This window comes from Falco cherrug, chromosome 3, assembly GCF_023634085.1.
Source record: "Falco cherrug isolate bFalChe1 chromosome 3, bFalChe1.pri, whole genome shotgun sequence".
NCBI classification, from domain to species: Eukaryota; Metazoa; Chordata; class Aves; order Falconiformes; family Falconidae; genus Falco; species Falco cherrug.
The window spans coordinates 112,793,575-112,810,080 of record NC_073699.1 but is presented as its reverse complement, the minus strand read 5'-3'; the positions used below and the strand labels follow the sequence as shown (position 1 = coordinate 112,810,080).

Sequence of the window (16,506 nt, the reverse complement as noted above, 5' to 3'; positions counted from 1 at the left end):
TGCGCTGTGCAGGGTGGGGGACGCAAGCATCTGAAAAGGGCTACTGGGGCTGCTGCCTGAGTTCTTAAAATGTTGCTTAGAAACCAAACTCAATATTGCCTAACTCCACCAGATCTGCAGTGCAGAACTCATTGCACAAGGGGAAAGGAGGTTTTTTATTTTTGTTATTATTTTCTACTTTTTTCCTTTTACAAGAAATAACTCACTTTTCAGCTGTTGGAGAAGGTAGTAATTGATCTACAGCTTTGCAGCTTGCCTTCCGGAATGGTTTTATTCTTAATGTAGGAATAAAACTCTGTTAGGTCAAATACACAGCAATAAATACAAGAAGCACATTAGTTTTAATATATTGGATTATTCCACTTGGTGGTAACGGGGGAAAAAAACAAGATTTAATTCCCCTGGCAATGCAGGCAAAGAAAATCACTTTCCTTGCCCATTTTTTTTCTGTTAAGTCATTTTTGTCTGTCAATGACGGTGCTGCAGGCTTTGACAGGGTTTAATTTTACTTTTTATTTTTTTTAACCTGGTGTGAAAGTAAGAAGTATTTTCTCCAAGAAATTGTCCACAAATTCACTCAATGTCTTTTATTTCTGGCTGTTACAGATTCCTTCCCTGGTGGGATGTGTGGAGCTCTCGGTACTGTCAGAAAAGAGGGGGCTGTCGTGAACTGTCAGGGTAGGCAGCTTTTAGCTTCATGCTACTGGTGGAGCAGTGAGTCCAACACAGCTGTTCCCCTTTCTCCAGGCATGCTGCTGTTGGTTTCTGTTCCTACCCTGAAGCCTCCCAGCCAGAATTAGGATTTGCTGCTTCATGCCAACTGTTTGTGTGGTGCATCACCCCCCCCGTTCAGTGCCACCACAGCTGTTGCATCTTTCCTTGTGTCCCACAGGCTAGTGGTGGCTTGGGGCTGCCATACGGTGGTGAGTGTACCCAGCAGTGCGGGAATTTCTCCCAAGTGATGTGCCTTACAGTGCTGAAGTCTTTCATCAAATCCCATAGTCAGCCCTTGTGCCGAGCCTTCCCTCATTTTCCTGGAAGAGCAATGATATTGGATCCTCTTTCTACAATCCCTGCTCTTCCCCAGAGGTCTGTTTTGTGTCAGGAACAGGACAGATGAGAAGAGGTGGGAATGATCTCCTTTGCTTGTCATTATGGCAGACAGGTAGAAGGTGGCTCTGCTGTGGACCAGGCAAGCAGCAGAGAGACTGCAGCGGAGATTTAGCTTGGATAACAGAGAGAAAACATCTCAGCATGGAGAAGGACTGTAAGAAAGGATTGGCAAGGGGTAAAGCCTTCATAACCAGAAAACTTTGAAAAAAGGTTAGATGACTCTGCGTCAGGAGCAATGTACAGGTGGGGAGGGGTCTGCCATAAGACAGGAGAAGGGGACTTAGAGTAGGCAAGCCTGGGTTTTGTGGTTTGGGGGTGTGCATGTGTGTACTGGTTCCAAAGCATCTCTCTCCTGTGTGCAAATTGGCAAGAGAGAGTAGGGAAAAAGCAAGGTAGGAGCCTCCATGTGGTTAACTGAGTCTTTGCACTGTGTTCATCTGTCCAGGCTGAGTTACTGCTCCAATAAGCAGGGCTCTTCTCCCACCAGCACCTAGACTCTATCTGATTGTATTTCTAAGACGAGAAAGACTTCACAATAATCCTGCTGGCAATTAATTGGCTTTTGTTCAGCAAGAGTGAACAAGATCTCATCTTAATCTGTTTCATTATTTCTCCTTGTATAGCACAGTCAACAGAAGATTAAGTTTAATTTACAAAAAAATGCAAAGTCATTACTCATATCTAGATCAGGATTTTATCTGCTTCGTTTTGCAATGCTTCATGTGTCAATGTTAACGAGAGGAGCTGCATGGTGTGTGGTGAGCTGGAAATGGCACTGCTTGACTTCGGGACCTTTTGGAAAGATTGCAAGTAGCAGAGCTCTGCTATCATCCTTTCTCTACCTCCATCTCCTGCCCTTCCTCAGAGCAGCAGCTTTGTGCTGAGGAAAACGAGCCTCTTCCCGCAGGGCAGCGGGCCATGATGCTCTTAGCCCACACCTCCTAGCTCCTTATGCAGCAGCGACCCTGAGCACACGTGTGGACAAGCGCTGTGGGAAGCCAAAAGGAAACGTCCTGGGGTCCGTGGCAGATCCAGCCAGAGGCAGGTCTTGTTTGATGCCAGGCAAGAGGCCATGCCAGGTCCCTGTGGCAGTGAGTGTCCAAGGACGTCCTGGTCCTGGTGGCGCGGGAAGGCCACATCGGTGGTTTCTGAAATGCTCCGCATAGCTGTGGACACCTGCACGTGCCTGTGGGTTTGTCTGCCCCTGTGCATTTCAATGCACTTTATCTGTGAGCGCTCGTACAACCCATCCTGCTAACCAGGCTCCCCTGCTACCCCGTCCCCCTGCCAGGCAGCTGGCTCAGAGCATCAGAGCAGTTCCCAGCACATTCCCTTTCCCCTGGTCCTTCTGAACGCGGTTCCTACATCTGCAACACGCTCAGCAGGAGGCATCTCGCTGCCGAGGCTTGCTCCCCTCCCTGGTTAGTGCTGAGCTCCCGTTCCTGCTGCAGTTAGATGTGTTCCCCCCACGAGCCGTCAGTCCAGTGAGCACTCTTGCTCCTCTGCCTTCCTGGGAGCACTGAGTGCGCTGTGGTTAATGGGTCTGCACAGATGGCAGCTCCGGATGAGTTGCTCTAAGTGCATGCAGGGGACGTTAGCCAGGGGCATGTGTAACATAGCTGGGACTCTTGCCTTGCTGGGGGGCTGCTGGACTTGCCGTGGTCAGGGACAGGCCCGCTGGTGCAGCGCTGGGGGTCACGCCTGCGACTCCCGTGTGTGGCTGCGGGCTCCCGGAGCAGGCTCGTACTGCAGCAGGGGGCACGTCGGGCAGCCCTCGGCCAGGAGCTGTGTGTACCGGCTGCCGTGACACTTCCCGGTGGAGCTCCTGCAGCGGTCCTCTCTGTGCTCCCTGCCTCCTAAGTGGCTTCCCGGTAGGAAAGCATCTTTAGGCCCTTTCCCCCCCTTTTTTTGTGTAGGGAGGTGAGGACAGGGCAGGCACTGCCCCAAGGACATCAGGAGGAGCCAACTAGATGAAGAAGCAGGCAATCAGGTTAGCTCCCTGCCAGCGCTGCCCGCCTGCGGACTTTGATTTTCCCTGAGATATCTGTATGGAGGGGCAGCAATGAAGGAGGCATGGGAATGGCTCTGTCTGAACTGCAAAGAGAGGTGTGTGCCTCAGGGATGTTTCTTCCAGTTCTTTGGAAGTTTTCTACTCCCGACAGGCTTGTGTGCCCAAATGCAAGGATAAGTCACTGGCTTTCCATGCCATTTGTAACCATGCTCATCTCAGCTGTAGGTACCCTCTGCTGCAGGTGTGGCTGATGCCCAGCTACCCTGGCTCTCAGGCAGTGCCATTTCCATCCTCTACAAGCTGTTTAGTTTAGGGGGAATCAGTCACCTGAACTATCCTCCCTTTTACAACTGGCTAGAACAGCTGGGCTAGAAGCAACAGGGAATTGTCAGATAGATTATTTCCCCCCCTTCAATCCCCCATTCCTCCCATCCCCAGTCTTAAGTTCGTGATGGGGGAGCAAACTCCACCATCTGTCCACAAACCTCCTAGGTGGGTAATAATTGATGCTTCATATAGAAAAATTCAATTAGATGTGACATGAGATGTATGCTAGTTCTTCCTTGCTGGGGCCCCATTTTGCTCTGTTCTGTTCCTCTGCAAGAGACTTGCTGTAGAAGCTATTATGAAAAAAAAAAACCCAAACAAACAAAAAAACCCCAACCAAATACAAAACAACCCAACCAACCTTTTAAGTATAATGGCATTTATAGCCAGGACTAGCTGTGGTGGGCTTTGTGGAAAAGAAAACTGCAGTGAGATCTTGTGCAACCGCAGCCACCAGAATGCAGTTGGCTACCCAGGACATCAGATGCCAGCCGCTAAGAGCAGGAAAGGGCTGAGCGAACTGCTCTCTCTAGGGCTTCTCTGAGTGCCTCCAAGTATTAAAGCAGCCAGGCTGAGAGATGTGTTTATGTTGGTTTCTTGGTCCAGAGTGAGTAGTTCACATCTTAAACTCTCTCTCTAATTCTTCTCATCCAGCTGTTTTGTTCCAGCGTGGGGTGTTTCAGAGGACATTTCCATTCTTCATTCAGTGTAGCTCACTACTAAGTTCAGCAGTGGTCTGTCCGCGAGATGGCTGTGGTGCACGGCGGGTTTGGGGTGTGTGAAGGAAATTAGGAGCCCTTTCTACAGCTATTCTTGCCATGTTCAGGACTGGGAGGAGACCCTTTTGTGTGGCTTTGGTTTTGTTTTTTTTTTTTTTCTCCAGCGTGAATGCTCCAGCAACACTAAATTTTTGTGGTTTAATGTTCAGATTTCTAAATGCTGAGTGTGGGTGATGAGAATATCAGTTATAACTTACCTGGGGACAGAACTCATTCTGTCTGTACAGTACACGTCTGCATGGGTCATCAATGTTCCCAAAAACTACTGTGTGATATCATAGAGCTGCTTGCTGGTATTGGCACAACAGAAAGCAGAAGGAGGTCCCGTTGAAGCTGCATGTGGTAAAGCTCCCAGCCGCTGATGGGCTGTAATACATCTAAACCCGTTTGTCACAGTGGCACTGACTTTCTGTAATCCTATGAAATTGCATCATCTGTTTCCATGAAGTCTGTAACATGTGAGAGCCTGTTAACCTCCTGTGCTCTGTTTGTCTCTGACAGATGAGTTGAATTGTCTTAGAATTGGATGTATGTGTAGTGCAGATTTCAGTGTGTTCAGACTTCTGGTATTTGATCAAAATTCAAAAGGCATTTGGAACACTATTTTTATAATGTGAGCAAGATCTCCCCCCCCCAGCTCCCCTGCCAAGTACCCAGGCACTCGCTCTGAGACTCCAGCGCTGATGCGGCTGAGCGCAAGGGGTAATCGCTCCCCTGAGGTCAGCAGCAGCTCTTGCAAGAAGCTCTGTGGAGCAGAGGTAGCTGTTTGCCACAGTGAAGCTGCAAGGCACCAAGTGTCTTGGAAAGCACTTCTTGGAGGCAAGTGGGACGGTCAGGAGCCAAGGTGACATCAGGCCTGCTGGCGCAAGGGTGGGGGGAGCGCCCCTGTGCAGCTGCATTCACTGTACTGCTGCCGGGGAGCCTGTGTGTGCCTGGTAGTTCAGCCTGGATAATCCTGAAGTGGGGACCATGGCCCTGCCTTGTATTTGCAAGGGACACAATGCCTGAAGGCTTAATCCTGCAGTTTATCCTGGATGTGTGATGGTGGCTTAGGAAAGGTTCGGTTTAACTATCGTGTCAAGATGTGGAATATTGCTCCCCTTGCTGCACTGATTCCTTAGGGACAGATGGAGGCCTTGGTCCTTCCATGGGGCAGAGAATTTGCAGCGAGGTGAATACTAACTAGCGATTTTGTCAGCTGCACTAAAGGCAGTGGTGAATAAAGCAGCATTGTGTGACAGTGTATGCAGCGTTAACGGAGGGGAAGTTGTTCTGGTCTCTTTTGGGTCAGAACCAAGGCTGAACTCACAGTAGAGCTACAGTTACAGATGACCTGGAGGGCATCTGTCAGGGCTGGGCTGTGTAGGAGCCTTCCTGGACCTCCTCTGTGCCTTGTGTGAATTCTCACTATGTGCAAGTGCAGCTGTGCTGCTGCTCTGCAAGCCCATTGCCCTTTAGGTGCTTCTGACAGGTTCAGGCTGCTGGGCTGGGGAACAGAACACGTACCTCTTTCTGGGAGACTCATGGTATTGCACAATAATTAGTTTCTGGATAGGACTGGCTGACATCATTCCACATAACTGAACAGAAGAAGCAGGCTGAAGCACAGGACACGCATACCCAGCACACAAGGGAAGATCCACACACAATTATGTCACTTTATTACGTTTGCCTGCATTCTGGCTTGGTACAGCTGTAGTTTGGAAAGCCAGTGTGCCCTAGGCATCCAGATGCCACGGCGCAGAAAGCCCAATGTAGCAGAGTGTGCACAAGTGACTAGCTCAGCTCTCTCCTTTGGCTACAGGTGATAGTAGTACACTGCACTTGTAACGGTGCACTTTGACGCAAAGTGGCATTCAGGTATGTATGTGCTGGCAGCCTAGGAAGGGAAGCTAGACACAAAAATGGAAGTGCCTATCACTCCAGGCAACTCCAGCTTTGCTTTGTTAAGAGGATGCTCTTCTGAGAAGACAAACTAGCAGGGACAGGCTTGGCTCAGGGGAAGCTTAGGTGTCTTTGTTAAGGACGGTGGCTCACAGCCCTGAGTGATATCAAGAGGCACTAGTGGGAGCCTGTATGAAGTGCTGTCTTGTCAGCAAGCATATGGAGTGCAGGCCCTGTTAGCAGGCAGGAAGAACTGAGATCAAGTGGGGCTAGCAACAGCTTTCTCTGTGAAGAATATCTCCTGCCTGCAAAGAGTCATACTGGGTGACCAGGGTGCTTGTTAGATGAAGCATGCAGAGGGCAGGAAGGGGTAGGTAAGGTCAGTTTTGCCTGTTCCTGGACCCCCTCCCCAGTTTGCTTCTAACCCTTTTCCCTAAGTCTTTGTCATTTCTCTCCCAGCAATTACTCTCAGTTGCCATCTGTCTGAGAGAACCAAGTGAAGCCCCATGGTTGGACATCAGAGAGGTTTCAGTTCTCACCACTTTCCTTGATAAATGGATGCTGGGAACAGTGTAAGAGAAAGGGATCCAATCCCTAGTGCTTTGCATTATCACTAAAAATGAAACTAAGAGCACTTGGCAGCCAAGCTACAGCTCCTGTATGGCAAGCAATAGACATCTCTTTATAAATGGGAGAAGCTAAGGTTCTCGCTGCAGGTCTAGGAAGCGGTTGGTGACAGATGTGACAGGGCTCTGGGTTTCCCTGGTATGTTCTCAGGCACAAGGTCTATGCTTCTTTGCTCCCCCAGCTCCCCCCGACTTTCAGAAAATATGCCCAAACTACCCTTTAAGGTTAAGGGATGCCCAACTCTTGGAAGCAGGCAGGATGGGTGTCTAGCTCAGGCTGGGTACTAGGGGTTAGCGGCTTAGGAGAGGAGTCAAGTCTGCAGGATTTTTAGGTGATTTCATGTCTAACGGAGAACATCAGTGCAAATGGTGAGGCTGAGTCGTGTGGTACACATTCACCAATCTATTCACATTCTTTGCATAGTCCTCTTGAGGAAAGATGGGTGGTGGCCCCTGGCACCTTGCACGCACATTCATACGCAGAAAGGTTGTGTGCTCTGCAGCCTGGAAGCAGCACCATGCAGAAACCATCCAAAGGCCGTGAGATGCCCTGAGGGAAGTCAGCTCCAGCATGCAGGCCTCAGTTCAGCACGGCTATGGCTCCACAGTCACGCTGCTGTTGGTAACACGTACGCCATACCATCCCTTCCAGAACAGCGTGTCCTGGCCGCCGTGTTCAAAGCGGACAAAGCGGACCCCAGGCCCATAGTTGGAAAAGGTGTGAGAGATCTTTGGGATGAGAGACAAAATGGTTGTTGGTAAGCGTCAAACCACCATGAACCTACCCTTCAGCACACAGAGCCTTCAACCCCACCTGCCCCAGTCATACCTACCAGGCTGGGTAACAATGAGGACATTTGCAGTGGGAGTTACTGGGAGGAGCTTTGATCCCATTGTTGTTCAGAGGCCACTGAACCTCTCCCAGCTGGGCATCTCCTTCATTTTACACCTGCAGTGGTGGCTCATCAAGTTTCCAAGTTTTACGTAAGGTAGCCTCCCATTAGAATCTCTGTTCAATCACCTGGCTCCACAGAACCTTCTCCTCCTGAACTCTCCTGCTTCTCTCTGCTTGAAAATATTCCCGATTCATGCAGGCTGGGTGTCACCTGCTGAGCTCACAGGTGTAACTCACCTCAGTCCAGTTGGCATCGTTGTCCTGTGGGATGGAAATGGTCTCACTTTTGTACTCTGCCAGAACATCCTCATTCTCAGAGAGCAGCTTCACACAGAGCTCATAGAGGCAGCCAGCATCACTGCGTCCCGCGTACCTGCAAGGAGACCCAAGCTGCTAGCCTCACCTGCATGATCTCTGCAGACAGAGCATGCAGCTGCATCTTGCTGAACGCAGGCTCTACCAGTCTCATCAGGTTCCTGCAGCCTTGGTTTGATGTGGAGATCTGTAATGGTTCTTACCCCAGCCCACCACCTCCCCTCGTCCACAGCAGGAACCTGCTCTTCAGAGGCCACACGCACCAACAGTCTGAAGTCGTGGGAGCTGCCTGCGGGTGCTGTAAGCCGAGATCGTGCCCTGTCCCACACCTGGGGGATTCTGGCAGCTGAGGTTTTAAGGCCCAGTGCAGGTATATGCCCTCCCTTCTCCTTCTTGACTCTCTGCCGGGCTTCTGAGGCATCCTTGCTACTTACCAGTCTTTTACCACAACTTTAGGCTGGGTTGTATCCATCAGCTCTTCCCAGTAGCCCTCAGCCTTAAGGTCGATGACCTGCGCCTTTCGACACCACCTGAAACACAAGATGTTAATTGGTATCACAGTCTCTCTGGGACTGGGGGAACCAAAAATGTCCCCTTCCCTGGATAAGAGAAGAAAGCAGCCTTACTCATAAGATGTAACAAAGTATTTATGGACTTCTTCACTAGGGAATGCTTTTCCAAAGTCCCCAGGGAGCTCTTCAATTTTCCAGCCATCGCCTCCATTCTCTACCTCTCCCCAGTGCTGCAGGTCTTCTGCAGATGGCAGAAAAGAGTCAGATGAGTCTTTGTTTCTGTGGGCCAGGGGAACCTGACCATCTCCCACTGGACCCTTGCTCTGGCCTGGGAAAGGCACGCGGTTAGATGCAGCACCAGTGTTGTATGTAGGCTATGGAGATGTTTAAGTAGAGGTGAGGCAAAAACCTTTAGTCTGGCTGAGCTTAATACCAACAAATCTAACATGCCCCACCAAAACGGCTATGTACACGTGGCTTTAAGTACTCCAGTGAAATTATTGAGGTATTCTGAACTGTGTGTCAGCATAGGTAGAAATAGCCTGCAGAGAGATGCCAATTGCTTTATTTCTAAATTTTCTAAATTGCTAAGTGATGTTTCTAGCAGTAGTGTGGCCTTAAACACTGGGCTTTTCTAGTTGTAGCCAGAGGGAACCCAGATGTTGGAAAAGCTTACAGAAAAATAATCTGTAAACAAAATGGAGAAGCAGCATTGATATTGCTTTGGTCTATGATGTGTGAAATGTATTTGTTGTCGCTTGGGTTGTGAGGCTTGGCCACTGCCGCTTACTGCCAAGCAAAGTTCATAGGTTATCAGAAAAATGGCAAATGGGATAGATATGTGCACAGCTCTGACACGGGCTGTAGCAAGGAAGGTAAAACAAGATTTGCCTGAGCTGTGTCAAGGAAGGAAGCGTCAAGTGTCCGGTCAGCTAAAGGCAGACCAGCTCCTGAGTTGGGGAAAGGCTTGATCTTTCCTGTCATGGTTTGGCAAGAAGCAGTCTAGAAATGCAGATGCCACTATCATTACTGTGTGGGACAGGGGTTCTGCAAAGGACATTTTAGTTCTCAAATGGGATTTGGATGCCTGCAGGGGCTTATATAAAGTTGATGTCAAGTAAAGCCCTTTGCAAAGGCTGATTATCAAAAGCCTTCATGCCCATTAGATGATTTGACTGCATGCAATAAGTGATTTGACTCTTGGGCAAGAAGAAAATGCTGCAACCTGATAGCAACTAAGATCTCTTTTCAAGGACTGGAGATGCCCAATTTCCAGTGACTGATCTCTATGAAATCTTGGGGCTTTTATGTTTGTCTCTCACCTTCACCACAAGGGTTCTTGATGAGATTCTTCCTCTTCTTACTCAGGAAGTAGAAGTTTTGCCAGTTCTCTGCATCCTCCTGTGACTCTGCTCCAGTGAGGCCTTCCTGCTGACACTTCAGAATCCAAAGTGCAGCTCCATCGACCAGGTTCTTCCACTGGCAGCAGACCAGGCGGCACACCAGCACCAAATCCACCGCAGGTATGGAAGCCAGAATTCTGATCAGGACTGCTTCAGGGAGGGACTCCATCCTTGGGCCAGGCTGGGTAGAGCTTTGTGAGAAAGAAGGGGGAAAGGAGTGGTGACAGTGGTCCTTCAGACATGGGGTCCCCCACCCTCAGTGATGTCAAACACTGATGCAGTCTAAGAAAGGGAAAATAAGCATGTTACCCTAGAGCATGGTTTGGGGGGCATGGATAGCTTCCTAACCTCAAGATCTCCTGACCTCTATTAAGTTAATACCCTGAAGCACATAGGCAGACTAATATTTTATGTTTTAGGTGAAGCCCTTAGTTAAATCCATCCACAAAATGCAGGTAGCTGACATCTGCAATTGCGGATGGTTTGTCAGTTTCCCAGACTGGAATCAGCCCTTCCAGAAATCTCTGCTGTTGCAAAAATCTGCTTCCTCTGCAGAGGGAGGCATCTGGGTGCCTGTTCTGCCTTTAAGAGCGTCACTGATACAAACGCTGCAGAGCAGTACCTGACTATCAGTGGGGAGCACCTTGCCAACCACATTTGCAGCAGTTTGTTCCCCGTCTGAAAGGCACGGCCTCACGGGGCCGGCACTTAATCCCCTTACCATAAGCCTGTATAAAGTCCAGGTCTGAGCAAAACTGAAGATAGCTCAGATGATAGTTTCCAGTATTCCTTTTCCTATGGTCTTATAACCTGAGCAATTAAGTCAGAGGTGTGAGCTTTAGCTTCATGGGCCAGTTCTGCGCTTCCGACAGCTCTCTGCTGCTCGAGTCCAGCGCCAGGTGCCGCAGGAGCAAGGGCAGATGAGTGTGCAGATTCGTGTCGCCACCAGCCTGGGGTGATGCACTGTGACATGGCTCTTATCTCGGCTGAGGCCTGATGCGGGGAAGCTGCTGAGACCGCAGCGAATGCGGAGATGCAGCCCAACGCCCCAGGGCTCGTTAAGCCCCGGAGAGCGCTAGGAACAGAGCAGGAGGGAGCCTGACACGCCACCGGGTGACACAGGCAGCGCCAGATCTGGCGGGGAGGGACGAAATAGGGAGTCACTGCCCTAACGGCACCTGGGCATTCCCGGTCCGCGCAGGCAGCGGGAGGCAGCTGTCACTTAGCATCCCTGGCTTTATGGGGGCAGCACCCCCACCCCACCCCCCCCACCCCCCTCCTTTCCAACCCTCAGCCATAGTCCCGAAGGATAAAATGCGATTTTAGAAAAAACACGGGCGCGACCCACGCTGCTGGTTCCGCCTGCTGCGGGGCTTTCACAGGTCCCGCTCCGCGCACGGCAGGGCGACCACCCCGGCTAGGGCCTTCCCGCCCTCCATGGCACGGCCCCGCCACCGGGGCAGCCCCCGTCCCTACCGACGCTCCCCCCTGCCCCCCGCCCCGCCGCAGGGAGCCCCCGGGCCGCGCTTACCTCGGGCGCTGATGTCGGTGACGGCTGGGCCGGGCCCCGCTGATAAAGGGCAGGGCCGGCGGGGGCGGGGGGGGGAAGGCCCCGCCCCTGGCCCCGCCCCGCCTCCTGCGCGGCCCCGCCCCGCCTCCTGCGCGGCCCCGCCCCGCCCGCTGCGGAAGGGCCGCCGCTCACATCCGTGTCCGGAGTCCGCCGCGGGCCGAGCCCAGGTGGGGCGGGGGGCGGGGGGGGCACGGCCCCGTCCCGGCGGGGGGCGGTGCGCGGTCCCGCGGTCCCTCGCGCAAACGCTGCTTGTCTCCCGCAACCGTCGGTGCCCCGGGGTCCCCGGCGCGGCGGCTGTCGGGGCCATGACGACCATCTGCGACCTGCCCGAGGACGTGCTGGTGGAGCTGCTGTCGCTGCTGCCGGCCCGGGACCTGCTCCGCACCTGCAGGCTGGTCTGCGCGCAGTGGCGGGCCGTGGTGGACCTGACCACCCTGTGGAAGCGCAAGTGCCAGCGCGAGGGCTTCTACCTTCAGAATCTGGACAGAAGCATCTCCGACTGGAAGATCTTCTATATTCTCTGCAGCTTGAAGAGGAACTTAATCAAAAACCCCTGTGCTGAAGGTTTGTTTAATTATTTATTGTAGAGGGCGGAGAGAGTTTCCCAACAGACAGAATGAGCTGGTCTCCTGCATTACTCACGTACCGCTGGTGTCATACGACTGTCCCGCTGCTGAGGGATCTCCGCTGGGGCTGACCCACGAGTGAACATCTGCGGCAGAACTGCCGTGGGGGGCGTGAAGTGTTGGTAAATACGTATCTATGGCTGGGACCAGAAAAATCTGGAGTCACGAAGGCCCCAGCTCAAGCAGACGGTGACGGTTAATTTGCACAGCAAGTACAATATGGTGATAAAACTATCAGGTCTTGGGATTAAACACGGGGCAGCTGGGGAATTCTTGTTGTCAAAGACTTGACTAGCATGGCTACAGTAATTCTGCTTTATTACTGATTATGAGGTTTTGATGTGGTCAGCAAGCTGCCGTCTATTGTCCTAGCTGCTGACAGCCACGTTAAGAGTAATGGCAGCATGAAGACAGGAGTCACTTTCAGCTTTAAGAAAAACAGAATGTGTCTGAAAACTCATCAGAGTAGGTTCCTAGTATTCTTCTGTAGCCAATTCTTTGACAAAAGCAGAGATACTACTAGAAACTGCAGTGAGGTCCTACTGCTCACCTTTACTGTCTGTGCTTTTAGAGAACTTTCAGCACTGGAAACTTGACAAGAATGAAGGAGATAAATGGAAGATTGAGCATCTGCCTGGACCTCATGGAAAAGAGATGCCAGGCTCCAAAGTACACAAATACTTTGTCACTTCATATGGGTAAGAGCTGGATTCCAGGAGCTGGGAGAGCTGCTTCCTCCTGTCTGCAAAGGCACTATGATTAGAAGGCTTGCGCCAGGTCAGAAAAGGAAGGAGCTTAATTAACCTTTTGGAATTATAGAATCATTTAGGTTGAAAAAGGTCTTTAAAATCATCGTCCGCTCATCCGTTAAACCAGCACTGCCACGTCCACCACTAAACCATGTCCCAAAGTGCCACATCTACATGTTTTTTTGGTGAAGAAATTTTTCCTAATATCCAATGTAACCCTCCCCTGGTGCAACTTGAGGCCATTTCCTCTTGTCCTGTCCTTGTTAGCTGGGAGAAAAGTCCGACCCCCCCTGTCCACACCCTCCTGTCAGGCAGTTGTAGAGAGCAGTCTCCCCGGAGCCTCCTTTTCTCCAGGCTAAACAAACTTTTATCCTAGCTAGTCTAAAGAGACGGGTGGGCTGCTGAGAGACTTAACCACAGCATGTGCTAAGTTTGAATACTTAAAAGGGGGCTTATAAGAAAGATGGGGACAGACTTTTTAGTAGGGCCTGTAGCAATAGGACAAGGGGTGATGGTTTTAAACTAAGAGGGGAGACTGAGGTTGGATCTTGGGAAGAAACTGCTCCCGGTGAGGGCGGCGAGGCGCCGGCACAGGCTGCCCAGAGCAGCTGTGGGTGCCCCAGCCCTGGCAGTGCCCAAGGCACGGGGCTGGGAGCAGCCGGGGCTGGGGGGAGGGGTCCCTGCCCACGGCAGGGGCTGCAGCTGGGTGCTCTGTGCGGTCCCTTCCCACCCAAACTGCTCTAGAATTCTCTGCCCCTGCCAGGAATTGCATGTAACTTTTATAGTCGTTATAATCCACGTGGGATCCTGCTTCTTGCCTACCCAAAGGGGGTGGGCAAAGGTTAAGGTTTGGCAAGCTAATCAGCTGCACTTACCTGACAAAGTCAAAGCTCTGTAACCTCTGAGAGTTTAGGTGGGGTTGTCATGCTAACAGCTGCAATAAAAGCTGTCAACAGAGGAGGATTAGCTGCTTTTTACATCCATTAAGCAGTAGTTTCCTGTTGCCAATATATGCTATGCAAGCACAAGGACCCCTCTTAATCCAGTTTGTAGGTAACTATTCCTTTTGTCTGGGGGTGAAGCTACTCCTTTTGCTTCCTTGTCTTGTTCTGGCTCTGGAAAAAGGCACGCTTCAGCCATATCAGCCTCACAGGCCTTCACGGTCTGGGTGGCTTTTGGTGAGAGTAAAGCTGTCAGGGAAAGTATGGACATTGAGAGGGAAGAGATGTGTTTTCTGAAGTTGTGAATATTTTTATTGCTGTTGCAGGCCATGCTTCAAATCTCAACTCATTACCCTGCAGAAAGAAGGATACTGGAATCAGTTGATGGATGAGAAACGGCCTGAAATTGTAGTCAAGGACTGGTAAGTACATGCACTGAAAACTAGAGTTTCTGGCACTGACTTAAAGCTAGGCGTCTGAAGGTTTTCATGCTGTAAAATCAGTTCTATACCCTTGGGGAGCTGTAGCTCTCAAGTAAAGCATAAGATAAATCCAGGGTTATGCAAAGGGCTATAAGGAGGTAGCAGAGCAGGATAGCTGGAGTTCCACAACTTCTTCATAGCTGTGCAGATGACAGGCCTTTTCCTCTGCAGATGGGGATCTCCGTGGAGACTGGTTTTGAACACTAAAGAAAACCAAACACGGTATATACAGCCCTGCTTCTTGATTATCCCCTGCCTCTAGGTATGCTGCCAGATTTGACTGCGGGTGTCGCTATGAGCTTACAGTGAGGCTGCTCTCTGAAGACTACATTGTCCTTGAGGAGTTCCGCCCTGAGCCAGTGGTTATAGAGCAGTGGAATGATGCAGCATGGAGAGAGGTAAGCGGCAGCCCTGTGGGCAGCAGCTTTACATCAGTATTGTGACACCGGAATCTTGCAAGTCTTACTTGGCCAGAAGTCCCAAGTGGACCTTCTTCCTCTGCTCTTCAGCTTCCTCTGCTCAATACAGAAGTTAAGTCCTTGCTGTTGACAGTGCTGAAGCAGTGCTTTGAAAGAGCAAGGTCTGCTTTGTAGGCACCCAGGATTTTCTAAAGATCATCCCCTGGGCTTCCGTGTTGTTTTAACTCGGTCTCTTTGTTTCTGTTTTTCACTTAAGTTTTTGTCCAAATAACTTAAGTTCCAAGAGCACAGTTCTTGTTTCTGTTGGATCAAAAAGCTTTATTTTAAAACTACTGTATGGATATAAAGTACTGCAGACATTACTTTTCTTAAACTGCTAAACGTGTTTAACTGGTTTGATTGGCTGTAGCTTCCCCATTACACTGCTGCTTACATGACAAACATACCTAAGAATCATGCTTCATGTTGCGTTTGACGTGGAGAGGATTTCAGGGCAGAAGAGCAGCTTTTTTCCTGTCCCTCAAAAAGGGTATGATGCACTCCCAATGAAAGCTGTCTTAGGATGAGCTTTTCCCAAGACCAAGACTCGCATACTGCAGTTGTCCCACCTTCTAGGTCAGCGCTGGGTTATTTAGGCAAATTAACAGGAATTTTCTTCTTTCTCTCCAGATTTCTCACACCTTCCAGAATTACCCAGCTGGAGTACGTTACATCTGGTTTCAGCACGGAGGCCAAGACACCCAGTTCTGGGCAGGATGGTACGGGATCCGAGTGACAAACAGCAGCATCACCATTGGGCCCCTGACATTGTTATGAAGACAAAATCTAAGTCCTTTTTACCTCAGGACTGTAACCAGGTGGTCTCAGGTGCACTTATTTGTCTGTACTCTCTGGGTGGGTCCTGGCTTTTCTTGCACAGTTGATCGCGCGTACAAGCAGCTAGTTCTCCTTGTTCACAGCAGAACTTCTGCAGGCCTAGCCCCTTGAAGATTTCTGTCTTCCATCTTCCATCCTCCTGTACCATGGATGTTACTGCAATTACTAGCGCCCTTCCACAGGAGGAAGACTAGGACAATTAAATATGACATCTGTCTTTTCTAGTTAATATTGCCTGTACTACAGACAAACAGTAAGTCTTAAATAGAAACCTTTTCCTGTTTATGGAACTTAAGAAAGATAAGGCTAAAATTTTTTCACTTTGGATCACTAATGCTGTCAAGGGCTTTGCTACAGAGAGACTTGTTTTGTATGGTATTTTCCTGTTTCAGTTTATGTATAAAAACATGTATCTTTCACGTCAGACCTTTCATAGTATAAGGAAACTGTCAATCCTTTTTCATAAAAGCTGTGTTGCTGGTACTTAGTTCCTTACTGTTTCTGTAAGTGTGTATGATCAAAATGGTACGTGCCTTCCCTGTCCAACTACAGCCCATTGCTGTTGGAATAAACAGCTAAAGAGGAGGTAAGAAATCCCTTACGGCGGCTGCCTTACAGCCTAAGTGCCTTTTGACTGGGCTGGGCCTTTTCCGTACTACCTTCGCACTACCAGAGTACTTTGTTTGTACTGACCAGTGTAACCCTATATAAACTGTTAAAGCAGCGCACAACCTCAGTCGAGAGTATTCTTGCACTTTTTACTGAGGCCTTCCGTCTGCTTTGATAGGTGCAGGATTAACCACAGTTCCCTTGGCTGTTCTCTGTTCGCACTAGGACGTTTGGCCCGCGTCCTTGCTGGGCAGACAAATCCCACCTCATTAATGCCACCTGTGGGAGAAAGCTCTCCCACAGGAAGGGGAGAGGCTGAGGTTGCAGAAGCTCTCGTAGGGATTGTCAGGTTCCAATGTGTTCCAGAAA

General features: G+C 50.2%; 2 protein-coding genes across 3 annotated transcripts; one reads left to right on the top strand and one right to left on the bottom strand.

The window, feature by feature from the left end:
- Positions 1-5,874: 5,874 nt before the first annotated feature.
- FBXO2 (F-box protein 2) lies at positions 5,875-11,468 on the bottom strand. Of its 2 annotated transcripts, XM_055704397.1 has the most exons (6): positions 11,397-11,468; positions 9,785-10,056; positions 8,577-8,703; positions 8,385-8,480; positions 7,873-8,008; positions 5,875-7,469 (listed from the first exon to the last, which is right to left on the bottom strand). In XM_055704397.1, exons 2-6 carry the CDS (start codon positions 10,032-10,034, stop codon positions 7,335-7,337), a joined length of 744 nt encoding a protein of 247 aa, XP_055560372.1. In that variant the 5' UTR covers positions 10,035-10,056; positions 11,397-11,468; the 3' UTR covers positions 5,875-7,334. The 2 variants fall into 2 exon arrangements, 1 of the variants encoding a protein (XP_055560372.1); XR_008731291.1 differs by lacking the exon at positions 11,397-11,468 and having other exon boundaries at positions 7,334-7,469; positions 7,574-8,008; positions 9,785-10,063.
- On the top strand, positions 11,170-16,011 carry LOC102057345 (F-box only protein 6). Its single transcript, XM_005437114.4, has 5 exons — positions 11,170-11,999; positions 12,633-12,759; positions 14,078-14,173; positions 14,496-14,631; positions 15,322-16,011. The coding sequence occupies exons 1-5, from the start codon at positions 11,303-11,305 to the stop codon at positions 15,466-15,468; spliced, it is 1,203 nt and encodes a 400-aa protein (XP_005437171.2). The 5' UTR covers positions 11,170-11,302; the 3' UTR covers positions 15,469-16,011.
- Positions 16,012-16,506: the final 495 nt, after the last annotated feature.

Excerpts from the sequence above, each read along its gene's own strand:
- FBXO2 (XM_055704397.1), bottom strand. The coding sequence starts at position 10,034 with ATGGAGTCCCTCCCTGAAGCAGTCCTGATCAGAATTCTGGCTTCCATA. Across the intron at positions 8,481-8,576 it reads TACTTTGTTACATCTTATGA|GTGGTGTCGAAAGGCGCAGG; the intron begins GTAAGGCTGCTT and ends CTTGTGTTTCAG. Across the intron at positions 8,009-8,384 it reads AAAGTTGTGGTAAAAGACTG|GTACGCGGGACGCAGTGATG; the intron begins GTAAGTAGCAAG and ends GTCTCCTTGCAG.
- LOC102057345 (XM_005437114.4), top strand. The coding sequence starts at position 11,303 with ATGGCACGGCCCCGCCACCGGGGCAGCCCCCGTCCCTACCGACGCTCC. Across the intron at positions 12,000-12,632 it reads CAAAAACCCCTGTGCTGAAG|AGAACTTTCAGCACTGGAAA; the intron begins GTTTGTTTAATT and ends CTGTGCTTTTAG. Across the intron at positions 14,174-14,495 it reads GAAATTGTAGTCAAGGACTG|GTATGCTGCCAGATTTGACT; the intron begins GTAAGTACATGC and ends CCCTGCCTCTAG.